At 40.8% G+C, this 13,691-nt stretch overlaps 1 protein-coding gene across 1 annotated transcript in view; it reads right to left on the bottom strand.

Annotated features, from left to right (window-relative positions):
* Positions 1-13,691, bottom strand: part of DHX36 (DEAH-box helicase 36) — a 35,460-nt gene that overhangs the window by 4,475 nt on the left and 17,294 nt on the right. Inside the window, exons 13-22 of the mRNA XM_058661465.1 lie at positions 13,212-13,267; positions 11,900-11,964; positions 11,128-11,271; positions 9,730-9,847; positions 9,096-9,194; positions 7,004-7,177; positions 6,789-6,875; positions 6,186-6,269; positions 2,963-3,062; positions 2,780-2,870 (exon numbers count right to left, since the gene is read on the bottom strand). Coding sequence (XP_058517448.1) covers positions 2,780-2,870; positions 2,963-3,062; positions 6,186-6,269; positions 6,789-6,875; positions 7,004-7,177; positions 9,096-9,194; positions 9,730-9,847; positions 11,128-11,271; positions 11,900-11,964; positions 13,212-13,267 — 1,018 coding nt within the window. The remainder of the gene's footprint in view (positions 1-2,779; positions 2,871-2,962; positions 3,063-6,185; positions 6,270-6,788; positions 6,876-7,003; positions 7,178-9,095; positions 9,195-9,729; positions 9,848-11,127; positions 11,272-11,899; positions 11,965-13,211; positions 13,268-13,691) is intronic.

A 13,691-nucleotide genomic window follows, 5' to 3' on the forward strand; every position in this document is an offset into this window, starting at 1 on the left:
CAGATATACAGACAGGAGGAGAGACAGAGAGGAAGATCTTCTCTCCAGTGGTTCACTCCTCAAGTGGCCACAACGGCCAGAGCTATGCTGTTCTGAAGCCAGGAGCTTCCTCCCGGTCTCCCACATGGGTGCTGGGACTCATGGCTTTGGGCCGTCCTCAATTGCTTTCCCAGGACACAAGCAAGAAGCTGGATGGGAAGCAGGAACTCTGGGATTAGAACCGGTGCCCATATGGGATTTGGTGCATGCAAGGAGAGGACTTTAGCAGTTAGGCTTTCATGTTGGGCCCCCAAATTACAATCCTTACTACTGCCTATGCCAACAAGAGCAGCCAACAAGAGCAAAAAGTTGGAAACATTTGTCTGTCATCTCTCATTTTAGGTGGTTGTTCTCTTGTGATGCTCATTGTTAATATGGCTGAGGGGGTTGTTTTGCCCATCTTCTTGGGGAATAGTTCTTTGTTGTTTCAATTTGCAGGTTTTTTGGTTTCAAATCCAATTATTTTTACTGTGAATTTTGTTTTTGCACTTCTATGCATTTGTCTTTTTCAGTAAGTCCTTGTGATTCCGTAAGAGACATCCTGATTGACTGCAAGCAGCCATGCTGTAAATGCCCCTTCCAACACTGTTTTGCTCATCTCACAGGCACTGATGTTCTTGTGTTTACTGTCATTTCTTCAGTGCCACAGGGTCATGCAGTACCCTCAAATTTTACAAGAAGGTTTTTCATTTTCTTTTTACTTTAGTGACGTCACTTAGTGAGGTCATTCTGTAGCATATTGTTTAACTTCATGCTGATGTAAATTTTCTGTTTTCGCCCTGTTGTGGATTGTTTTCTGGCTCTGTGTTTAAGGAGATGTGTGATACTGCAGTGTGGCAGAGACTGACATGTCCGGATGTGGAGACACAGTGCAGCAGGTGTCCCTGCATCCAGACCAACGATGGACTCCCAGTGAAACAGCAGGATGCTGGACTCTGACACTGTCCATGCCTAAGGTGTCCGGAAACAACTGAATAGTGGAATGACGGACTAATGACTGTTCATGAAGGGCCACCCAATGTAATACTCCAGGGGAAATCAGCAGTGGGGAACCCCAGAGCCTATGGAGCTGCAGCATTAAAAAAATAAAACTTATTTCAAACAATCTATTTAAAACCCTATAATACTCATACATTTACTTAAACACCTCAATTTCAAAGGGAATATATGGAACTAATGTTCTTTGACAAAGTTCTAGTCTCTCAGTTCCTAAAGTTTCTTTAGTAGTCACATAAAATTTATCTCGATTTTTAGTCCTTAATACTACTACTCAGGGTGATGGCTTAAATAGCGACATTTACCTACATCAGATGACAGTGTGAAAACTAACACAGGAACCCTATTTGTCCTCAAGAGTTTCCTTTTTGGGTCTGGCACCGTGGCAGAGCATGCAAAGCCACCGCCTGCCAGGCTGGTGCTCCGCATGGGCGTCAGCTTGCACCCGAGCTGCTCGCTTCAGTCAGCGCCCTGCTAACGGCACGCTGAGGCCCAAGTCCCTGGATCCCGGCCACACATGTGGGAGACCCAGAAGCTCTTGGCTTTGTTCTGGCCCGGATGTAGCCGTTACAGCCACCTGGGAAGTGAATCAAGCATCTCTTTCTCCCCTCCTCCAGCTCTTATTCTGATTTTCAAATTAATTCATTCTTTAAAAAGGAGAACATTTACTGAAGTTCTAGGAATTTGTAATACTTGTGTAAAATTAGAAATTATTTTTTGCCACTCTGTAATGCACTAAGCACGCCCCTGAGATCCTGCAGCAGCCGCACAGCAGTGCTGCCAGAGCTCTAGAGCAGAGTCAACAGTATTGAATCTTTGCGGGCCCTTTCCAGTACAAAGTCACAAAAGCATGCTTTTTAAAGCCCACAGGCCAAAATTTACTGATCTACAATCTAAACTGAAACAGTATCAATCCAAAGAGAACTTTTTTCTTTTTTTTTCCACAAAGCTATCCCAATCAGTAGATGACAAAAGGGTCTGCCGACCTTAATGCTACTGTACAGTGGTAGATTCAAAGAATTCACATTACCAAACAATGACCTTCATATGCCCAATGAATGAAATGGCAATAGGATAATACAAAATGTTAATTTTCCCACTGCTGCATGTTTGTAATAGAGTTGTTAAAAGCAGATGCAGTTACTTCCTTAGGACATATTCCTCCAACAGCATCAATCTACTGGCCAGTGACTTTAGGAATGCCCTTCAACAGTGTGGAAATAATTAACACACCACTAGAACTCTGTCACTTTCAGTTATTCTGAATCTTCACTAGGAATGGCCTCATTGAGTAAAAGGAAGCGATGCCTCCTTGTTACTGCTACTGCCGAGGGCATCTGTATTTTGTGCTTCATCAAAATAGTGAAATGACAATTTTATTCAAACAGGCACTCTCAAAATTCCCCAGTTTCTAAGACAAGAAAAATATTCAAAACAAAAGCCATCCTTGAGGAAGTTCTCTCTGGGCACTGATTTTTAATAGTAGATGGCCAGCTTTTCTAACATTTATACACTGGTGTCACATTTTATAAGCATTCATTATAAACAATGAGTGATTAGAGAGGTAACCATAGGAATGTGAAGGAAAGAATTGCTAAGTTAAATTATTTACCTTATTCCAAATGACCAAAGGAAAAGAACAGTACAGCCCAAATAATATAAGCTCTGATAAAATTAGATAATTTTGAAAGTTTGAAAGAATTACAATGCTTGTAATAATCTTATAATTATTTTCAACACTTACATTTTTCTTTTTTTACCCAAATTTATTCGAATTTTAGCAACTTTCGGGTACAGGCCAGCACAGATGACAGCTTTGATTATCTTCTCATTGTCTGGGGGATGGGAAGGCAGGGAAAACAGTGATACATCGGACAAGAGCAGCCGGCTCGTACCTGTTTGCGCAGGTGAAGTGGTTTCTCCTTACCTGAATTTATGTTAGCCTTTGGATCTTTGGGACTTCTGCTGTCCACAAACCCAGCGCCCAGAAGATGCTCAGCAAACTGTCCTTTCATGTTGTGCAGCATCTAGGAGCGACAGTAAGAACAGCTGTCACACCGAGGCTGGACAGCGTGCAACCACGCATGCAGCCACAGCTCCCCTCCTTCAGAACATGCTTGCAAAAACATAACAGACAGGTTGAGACACCCCAAAACAACCGTTTATGCTAGTACTACATTTTATGGAAAACCATTATGTTTTATTGGAACACAGCCACAATACACATCTCCATATTTTCTAAGGCTGCTCAGCAATTCCACGCGAAAAGACTCTAACGCTGCATACGGCAACATCAAACCTAAAGCATTATCTTTTTTCTTCAGAAAATGTTTGTGTAGTGTGAAGACAAATGCAGTGCAGCCAAAGACTAATGCAAGTTCTTTTTCCTTAAATGTTTAAAATGACATATAAAATGCATATATTTATACGCTTCTAGCATTTTTGATACATTGCATAATGTTCAAATCAGGATAAAGCCACTCTCTATTCTCCTCAAGTATTTATCACTTCCTTCTCTACACTGAAAACATTTAAGTAGAACATAATACACACTGACCTTATCTGTGGCAACACTACTGTGAACAAAGTAAAAGAACTTCTTCATTTTAACTTTGAAACCACCACCCATCTCTCTTCATCTCTCTTACGGATTTACTTCACTCAACCTCTGGTAACAATTCTTCCAATTCTAGATCAACAATTAGCATTCATCTCCACCACATAACAAAAACCAACCACGAAAAACAACCAACAACCCAATTTCTATTCCCCCAAATTAACTACTGTTAACTTATTGGCACATAAGCTGAAGGCCTCTCCTCTGATTAAGCTTCTTTTTTTTTTTTTTTTTAAAGCTATTTTTACTGAAAAGTCTGATCAGATTGACAGAGGAGAGACAGATGTTCCATCTGCTGCTTCACCCCCCAGGCGGTTGCAAAGGTTGGAGCTGAGCTCTTCCAAAGCCATGAGCCAGGACCTCAAGGTCTCCCACATGCAGGTGCAGGGTCCCAAGGCTCTGGACCATATCCGGCTGCTTTCCTAGGCCACAAGCAAGAGCTGCATGGGAAATGGAACAGCTGGGACACAAACTGGCACCCATCTGGGATCCCAGAGCTTGCAAATTAAGGATAGAGCCATTGAGCCATTGCCCCCAGGATGTTCTGGAAAAAGGACTTATTACTTTAATAAAACTGATGCATGGCTCACCATAGAGAATTCAAGTAATACAGCCAAATATCAATGAAGAAATTTCCCTTAATATTCCTCAGAAATCATCACTAAGTGAACAGGTATTAAGTATGTATATATATGTACAGAAGACTAAGACAAAAATGATTCCAACAATGAGATCAGTTTTTACAAAACTGCTACAATCAGCTTTGCTGAAATATGAAGAAAGCAACAGTGAATGTGAAGATCAATCTTGTATTTTTGTAGTCATAAAAATTATTTTCTGAAGAATTCATTTAATCTTAAAAAATTATAAACAAGTTCAGTCATAATTAAATACATATCCCTTTTATAAAAGGTGAATAGTTTCTGTACCTAATAGTTATTCTCTTAACCACCTCCTGGTTTTTATTTCTCTTACATTTTACTAAGTATAATATTTATTGTCTATTTGTATAGCTTTCAATACTATTTTCTATCAGTTGTACATGCAAACAATTTCAGCACACAATACTACTTGATCTGACACACACTGTCTATTCTCCAAGTCTTCACTACGACTCACGTTCTTTTTGGAAGATTTACTCATTTTTTTGGAAATGGAGAGGGAGGAAGGCAGGGAGGGGGAAGGCAGGCAGAGGGAGATAGAGACAGGATGACATCTTTCATTTGTTGTTTCACCACCCCCGTTGCTGCTATGGCCAGAGCCGATCTAAACCAAGCCAACGCTGACAGCCAGAAGCTCCATCCAGATCTCCTACACAGGTGCGGGGCCCAAGCGCTTGGCCAACCTCCAGCCAGATCTCCCACACAGGTGCGGGGCCCAGGCGCTTAGCCAGCCTCCAGCCAGATCTCCCACACAGGTGCGGGGCCCAGGCGCTTAGCCAGCCTCCAGCCAGATCTCCCACACAGGTGCGGGGCCCAGGCGCTTGGCCAGCCTCCAGCCAGATCTCCCACACAGGTGCGGGGTCCAGGCGCTTAGCCAGCCTCCAGCCAGATCTCCCACACAGGTGCGGGGCCTTGGCCAACCGTCCACTTCTGGATCAGAAGTGGAGCAGATGGGACAGAAGCCAGTGCCCCTAAGGGATGTTGGCATCACAGGTGGTAGCTTACTGCTGTGCCACAATGCTGGCCCAACTTATCTCTTAGTTTGCACCTGATTTTTCCATTTTTGATCTGGATCCTTGAAAATCAGCCGGGAAAGTTCTGAAGGATGACTTGACTCAAGTGTCTAAGCCTCTGCACCCACATGAAGGACTCAGATAAGCTCCACCTTTGTTTGGCCTGGCTCAGCCTAGGCCAATGTGACCATCTGGGAAGGGAACCAGTAGATTAAAAACCTGTCACTCGGGCCCGGCGGCGTGGCCTAACGGCTAAAGTCCTCGCCTTGAACGCGCCGGGATCCCATATGGGCGCCAGTTCTAATCCTGGCAGCTCCACTTCCCATCCAGCTCCCTGCCTGTGGCCTGGGAAAGTAGTCGAGGACGGCCCAGAGGATTGGGACCCTGCACCCGCATGGGAGACCCAGAGGAGGTTCCTGGCTTCTGGCTTTGGATTGCGCAGCACCGGCCGTTGTGGTCACTTGGGGAGTGAATCACCGAATGGAAGATCTTCCTCTCTGTCTCTCCTCCTCTCTGTATATCTGACTTTGTAATAAAAATAAAATTCTCAAGCTGAATAATTAAAATGGCAATTAGATGGTAGGAACAGGTAAAACCATCCTTACTATACATTGCTATTGGATTCTAGAACTTTGTTCCACTTCTTCAGAATCAGTCTTTTCTTTCTTCTTGTGTATTACACCGCTTTACTTGCTTTCTAGCAGTTGTTTTAACAGTAAGTTTCCCTACTGTTTGGTATGTAGTGAAAATACATATTAGTTATACATTTAACTTTCTGTTGCAAAGTTAACTGTACTAAATGGATACATGTAGCTTCTAATTCAGCATTTATAACTACTTTATCACACTCATCATTACCTGCAGTGTGTTTGAAGACAGAAAATATTCCCAGCAATAGTCCTTTTCATATCTGAAACCACGTCGTCTAGCTTCTTCCCAGCCCTAGGAAGCCAAGAAATGAAATTCATCTGTATTGTTCCCAAAGCGATACTTAACAGACTTTACTTAGCAATAATTTTCTGATACTTCATATTGTTGCAAATTAAGTTACACTTGAATTTTGCAAAGAGATGATGTCTACCCTTGAGCAAATTTGGCTTTGGGGAAAAAAGAAATATGCCCTAAATCAGAATGGTGTACATGGTTATGGTACACTAACAAAACACTAAATCAGAAGATGTATTTAGTACTGAATACTGTCACAAATGTCTTTAAAATTGTGAGAGAAAACTATCAAATATGAAATACTAAAATAAACTATTCAGTTGTGTGTTTTTATCAAAAAAATATTTTTGTTCCAAAAGGGCAATAAGTCATTAAAAATTTAATGTTTTTCAAATGTCAACCTAAATACAAGCATTCCCAACCACTTATTCCTTATAACAGATTTTACAAGGTTAAAGCTATGTTTCTGTACCATTAGTGGCATTTCACCATGAAACCACTTTTTTTTTTTTTTACCTCAAATGCATTCACAACTGTTAGGTGGTCACTTCTAGTTTCTTTAGCCAATTCTTTTCTTCTTGCATCTGCAACTTTTTCTTTTCCCTTAAATAATAACAAAGGCAATATAATGACACTAGAGTAGAGAATGGTTTTCTAATAAAAAGCTAACAAAAAATAGTATCTACTTTCTGTGCCTTAAACTGTTAGTTTTTTCTTGGTATCTGTCTTACCAATGGGATGACAAAAGGATCTTTGAAGCTGAGACTGGCAGCAATGGTGAGCACTGGGTCGAGGCAGCAGAAGAGAGCTCCGAAAAGGATCATCTTTCCAATGTGGGGCTCGACTGGTAAGCGTGCTAAGTGCACTCCAAGAGGGGTCAACTCTTCTTGTTTATCCAACGCATTCTGTAAAAAAAGAGTTTATGCTTAAATGACTAGAAACTTACTAATATGCAACCTGGCTCTACTGTAAATGTCAGGAGACAAATTACAGAAACAATTAGGAGATCTGCAGTGAAACAAAAGTAAAACCAACCCCTCCCATCCTAGTGTTCCCATCTGAACCCCAAGGACACTGCTGTGATAAAGCTTTCTGCCAGTGCATTCTGGGAGGCAGCGTAAAAGGCTCCCTACACGGGGACCAAAGCGAGTCAGGGGCCTCTGCCCGGCTTAGCCCAGCCTCCCTACACGGGGTCTGAAGCGAGTCAGGGGCCTCTGCCCGGCTTAGCCCAGCCTCCCTACACGGGGTCCGAGGCGGGTCAGGTGTCTCGGCCCCGGCTTAGCCCGGCTTCCCTACACGGGGTCCGAGGCGGGTCAGGTGTCTCGGCCCCGGCTTAGCCCAGCACTGGCTTCTGTACAATTGGGAAGTGAACCAGCAAAAGGAACACAGCTCTTCCCTTCACTCTTGAATATAAATAAGCAATTACACAATTTAAGAACTGTGTGAAAAACAAAGGATAAACACTACTCCACTTGGGATAGCAAGTTTCATCTCCTATAGTTTAAAGACACCAAGGCCTACCCAGAACTCTGAAAAACAGGAATGACCTCTGCTCCAATTCCTTAGGTAATTTGGTTCTGACGTCATTGGAGATACCCACAGAAACAGCTTCAGCAGTTAACATAAAAAAAAAAAATTATACACCGATTTTGACAAAGGACAAATGTTCAGGGACATGAGTCCAGAGACCAGGGTCACTCTTCCCGATGCAGTTGTGTAACTCCTTTTTTGGGGCCCGGCAACGAAGCCTCGTGGCATCTGCTGGGATCCCATATGGGCGCTGGTTCTAATCCTGGCGGCCCCACTTCCCACCCAGCTCCCCGAGTGTGGCCCGGGAAAGCAGTGGAAGACGGCCCAAAGCCTTGGGACCCTGCACCCGGGTGGGAGGCCTGGAAGAAGGTCCTGCCTTCGGAGTGGCTCAGCTGTGGTCACTGTGGCCACTTGGGGAGTGAACAGGCAGACAGAAGATCTATTTGTATCTGCTTCTCTCTGCAAATCTGACGTTTTAATAAAAACAAATCTCAAAAACAACAAACAACAAAAATAAATCCTATTAAAAGAAATCATCATCCTCCCAGACTTCAAAAATTTATCTAAAAGAATGTTACAAATAGAATTTCCAATACACAGAGTAACTAGGCATTCAAAAAGAAACATGAAATAACAGACACTGCAGGTGTCCAATCCAATCCGGATGCCTACTAGTGAGTGCTCAGAAAAGAAATTACACTCAATTTTATGAAAATATTTAAGAAAATCCTGGAGTTGGGGTTGTAGGACAGCAGGTAAAGCCATCACCGGTGGGGCCTGCATCCCGTAAGTGTGCCAGTTTGAGTGTGGCTGCTCAACTGATCCAGTTCCCTGCTAATGTGCCCGGGCAAACAGCAGGAAACAGGCAAGTGCCTGGGCCTCTGCAGCAGTGGGGAGAACTGGACAGATCTGAACTCCAGCCTGGCCCAACCTGGCTGCTGCTGGAGATCTCTCTGCCTGTCTCTCTATGTTGTCTGTCAAACAAATACACAAAAACACTAAGAAAAATTACAAATGAAAAAGCCCTGATACTCACAAGCTATTTTTCTGAGACTAGCATAATCTTGACACCTAAATTAACAAGGACATTTGAAGAAAGCAAAATATACAGAAGTCCAGTCTTATGACAAATGGATCGTTTTACTATTTCCTAATGTATATTTCACACACCATGCTGACAGCCAGCCAGACAATCGAATGTGCATTGACTGGCTCTGTGGCAACCAGGAGAAAAAAACTTTCATTAGGTTAACTTTTATGTTTTAATACCAAATAAAAATCTCTCAGAATTACCAGTTGCATCAGGTGTCTGATGGACAGCAACACTGCCTCATCTGACGGCGGGTCCATTAACCTCCTCAGGAAACAGGCAATTCCACCTAGCTTTAAAATCTGCAGAGAAATAAATGAAACGTACGTTAGATCTGACATGACACATTTAACACTGCCTTGTATCAATCACAGGGAGCTATTACAGTCACACACAACTTATTAGTTAACTGTAATGAATTAAGATGCATTTGTGATTCCATAAAATTTTTTCAAAAGTATATATAACTACTTTCCTCAATAGTTCTATGAAGGAAAGTACCTGAAGCTTCACCTCAGTGATTACTAATAACCTTTAATAAAAGGCCAAAGAAATCTCAATATGTAGATTGCTTGAAAAAAACTAAGGTTAGTCAAAATGCCTAGCATTCACTGGATGCTTACTGTATATCAGACTCTATTTTGAGAATTTTATATGAAGTCAAATAATCTACGTTATAAAACAGGAAATAAGCTTGACATGGAGCAAATGGGACTCAAGCACAGGCAGTCACACTCCAGAGCAGAACAGGACTAAAAGGTGGTAACACCGGAAGTTCAATATTCCAAATGAGAGCGCTGCTGACATTTGGTTTCGGAACTCTACACCCTAACGTACCTTTATCTGTAAACATAGTTCTTCCAAAGGAGTTCTTAAAATTTCTGGCAGCTGATAGTCATCTAGCAGACTCGCTCGAAGCCCGTTGTACAGATGGTAACAATGCCCAGGCTGAACTCTTAGAAGCAAGGATTGAGAGGAGTTAGGAACAACTTCAGGACTCAAGAAAAAAGCAGACAAAGACATTTCTTAAACGTCTCATCACAAAGCAACTCACGTCATTATATAATTTGATTTTTCTGAGTAATACACTTCTTCCCACCTGTTTCATAAAACGCCAAACAGTGTGCAACTCTTCAGCAGGAGCACCTCGGCTGTGGACCACATGGCATGTAACTTTTCTGGCCTCCAAAACCATTATCAATGTAAACTTTACTAAAGAATTCATATACAAAGAGCTGAAAAGAAACTACCTCTTGCATAAAACCAGTTCGACTGTTAACCCACAGCAGTGCTGATGACGACTACTTTAAACGTAATGATTCACTCACTGATTTCCACAATGGTTTCAGAGATCAAACCTCAAGCTGACATTTATGTTCAGACATGTTCCAGAACTCATTCACCAGTACCCAGAGGTGACGGGTCTGCTTCAGAAAACTCCAGTCTTCGCCAGGTCCACTCAAGTTACCCTCCATCACCAATTAGACTATACTCGTCTTGAACTAACTATATTTTTTTGCTTGTCAGCATAAACTGCATAATCTAAGAAAATGCTTACAAATCATGTTATACTGGGATAATCTGTGCAGCAAGTGTCAGACTTTACAGCAAAACTTTAAAAGACTAAGCAAATGCTGTTTAGTTTTCTTACACCTGTCTGTTCTTTTTAACTCTGTATTTGAAGACAATGAGAATCCATGTTCTGCCCATAAGAGGATAAAGAAAAACTTATTTTGCAATTCCAGACATAGTTCTTTTATTTATACAAAGAGCGTAAAAATACAATTTATAAAATGAAACAAAAAATAATATTTATGAAAGCTCAAAGAAAATAATTTTCCCTATGCTTAAAACAGATTGATTTCTTATGCTCCAAGTACATCCATGGAAAAACAGCACATCCCATTGGTTAGGAGTGCTAAAAGTCAGTACTGCTCTTCAGTGATTAGGAGAACAAACCGTGGCTCTGCTACTTACAAAGCTGGGTGAGTTTATGATTTTACTCAAACTATTTCATTCCTTTACTCCTCACAGGAGAGAATCTGCTTCCCACATCACAGTAAGGACTGAGCAGGTCAATACAAACAACCTTCCCATTTACAAATGTACTGCAGTTGAACCCAATGTGAGGTTTATCTTTTAACAATTATTTGTTAAAGGCTGGCAACAGATTTTGCTGCAAAAAATTTTTTTGTGTGTGTGAAACAAAGACTTCAGGCAAAGTTGCCATCTTACCTTCCAGCTCGACCTTTCCTCTGCTTGGCATTAGCTTTGCTCACCCACTCTGCAGCCATTGTGCTGATGTTATTCTGAGTGTCAAAGTGTGTCTCTTTAATTTTTCCTCCATCTATCACATAAACGACATCATCTATGGTAATACTGTTTGGAAAATATGAAAAAAATATTAAAAATACATCAAAAGCACTACCGGCCCACAACAGGCCTACAGGCGAGGTTAACACAGCTTTCCTTAGTGACCAGCGGTTCTGGGTTCCTACCACACTTCCTGGACATGCCAACCTTGCAGTGAGACAAGCAGTGCCAGCTGTCACAGGCACAGCACAGTGCCAGCTCTGCAGACCACGCACTGAATTCCTAACTCCTGACAGCCAAACTTAAAGCTCTAGTTCATGTTTAGTTTGGTGAGCCCCCTGTCACATGGCTTAGTATCAGGCTCTCCAACCTGTTACAGAATCTGCATGGTAAATTAATACCTCCAAGGGAATACAGGAGATAAAGGCTGGATAATCACATCATTACCAAATAGTCCCACCTTGAACAAGAAACGAGATCTGAACGGATCTGAGCTTCCACGTTTCTTTGGAAAACTTTTAAAAAAAGCTACTGAAAAGGCTAATTCTAAAAAGGAACAAATTACCACAGAAACAAGCAAAAATACTTATTTAAAAAAAATTATGAAGTGTCTCAGAAAAAACAATTAAGGTATGTTAGTAATTTATGGAGCTCAAAACTCAATCTAGTAGTGGATATTTACAAATGTCTTTACCTAGTCTCCGCAATGTTGGTAGCAATGACTATTTTTCGAACACCAGGAGGGGTTTTTTTAAATACCTGCAAGAATAAATCAATCAAAATTCCATAAGAAAGAGTAATATCTGATGTAGTTTTTGTAAGAGTAATTAATCACTTCAGGAACTGTTCATTCTTAGTGTTTTGTTTAGTCACTGACATACCTGTCTTAATTGTATACAGGTCTATTTATAAAGAATACAAAATTTTTAATACTACAAAATCCTTTTTGTAAACTAAAATAAATCTGCCATGGATGTCACAAAGCTTACCACAAACAAGGTTTGAAATAAAACATAATCATTTAAAATTTATGGCACATCTTTAACACATACTGGAGAATATAGAGGACAGTGGCTTAAGCAAATGCCTAACCAAATAGAATGAATGTTGGCTGCCCACGTCACCGTATTACCAGCTTAAAATCAGCTATGGGAAAAAAAAACAACCCCAAACCTTGTAACTTTTTCAAAAGCTACATTCCATCAGGCATAGCATCCAAGACAATGTCACTAAAGTACAAGCCAGGCTATGAAGCAGAATTCAAAAGGCCTAAATTTATTCCTTCATTTATAAAAATGGTGAGCAACAGAGAAAATGTTATGTAAGTATATAGTTACTAAGTTGATGTATCAAGGCAGAAAAGTGCTTCCCCCCAGGGATCCTTCTGCCCAGCCTTTGGCAGTAAGTTTTGTTTTCTTCTCCCTTTTACGCACCTGGTCATCTTATCCAGCTAGCTGAGTCAAGCCAAAAAGGGTATTACAACGTCCTGACATTTGCTCACACAAACAGCAGTAAAAGGGCAAGTCTAGGAAAACGGACTAATTTCTCTCGGGAACTGAAAGCAGTGCAGCCTCGAGAACAGTCATTCTGTGAATATAGCACTTATTCCAGGGAATCTACCTAACAGAGCCAAACGCTCATATACCTGGGAAGACTGAAATATCAAGCCAAATCTCAAATACCAAAGTTGCAGTATAATATAGAATATAATTTCTATTGAATTATGTCTAATGGTACTCATATCTTTTCCTTTTTATCAGGAAACCCAAATAGGTTACTGGTGAAACCAATTCTTTAAACTTTTCTTTAATGTTGACTGAACTAATCTGATTTGTGAGTTATACTCTGATACACAAAACTTTCCCTGAGTCTAGGTGACTCTAGATTCTACAGCTAGGCTTATATGGATCACTACTGGAAAAAGCTCCTGAACAGAGAAACCCCACAATAAGCAGTTCTCCAAGCTTGCTTCAGTCTGAATGAGAAGGAAAAAGTTAATAAAATACCTGCGTTTGATTAACTGTAGGCATCAGTGAATGTAGAGGTATAATAATGAACTTATCTGAAAATTAAAAAAAAAAGTTTTCAACAAAAACCTGCAGAAAAGATCCAGCATTCATGAAAACAAATTCAGACACCACGTCACATCACTTTCAATTTGCATCACGATTTATAATCAAAGCAAGCTAATTCTTCTATAATCTTATTTGTTAGTGTAAAAATTCCAGGTTACATTTTATTTAGCTGGTTTTTTGATTCTGATGAAATTATCTCCCCCAAATACTTAAAAGACTCAAATTCATCAAATTTTTCTAATTAAATGAGTAGGAGTTTATTGACTGTATTCCCACCATGAAATTGAAGACCCAGAAGAAAAGCCAACCAACCAATCAAACCTCCAATGCCAATATTTTAATACTTAGCAAGTGATAATTTACTAGGCAAATTCGGAAGAACTGCACTTTATATCCACTACTTTCATCTGA

The sequence above is a fragment of the Ochotona princeps genome, chromosome 3 (genome assembly GCF_030435755.1).
Source record: "Ochotona princeps isolate mOchPri1 chromosome 3, mOchPri1.hap1, whole genome shotgun sequence".
NCBI classification, from domain to species: Eukaryota; Metazoa; Chordata; class Mammalia; order Lagomorpha; family Ochotonidae; genus Ochotona; species Ochotona princeps.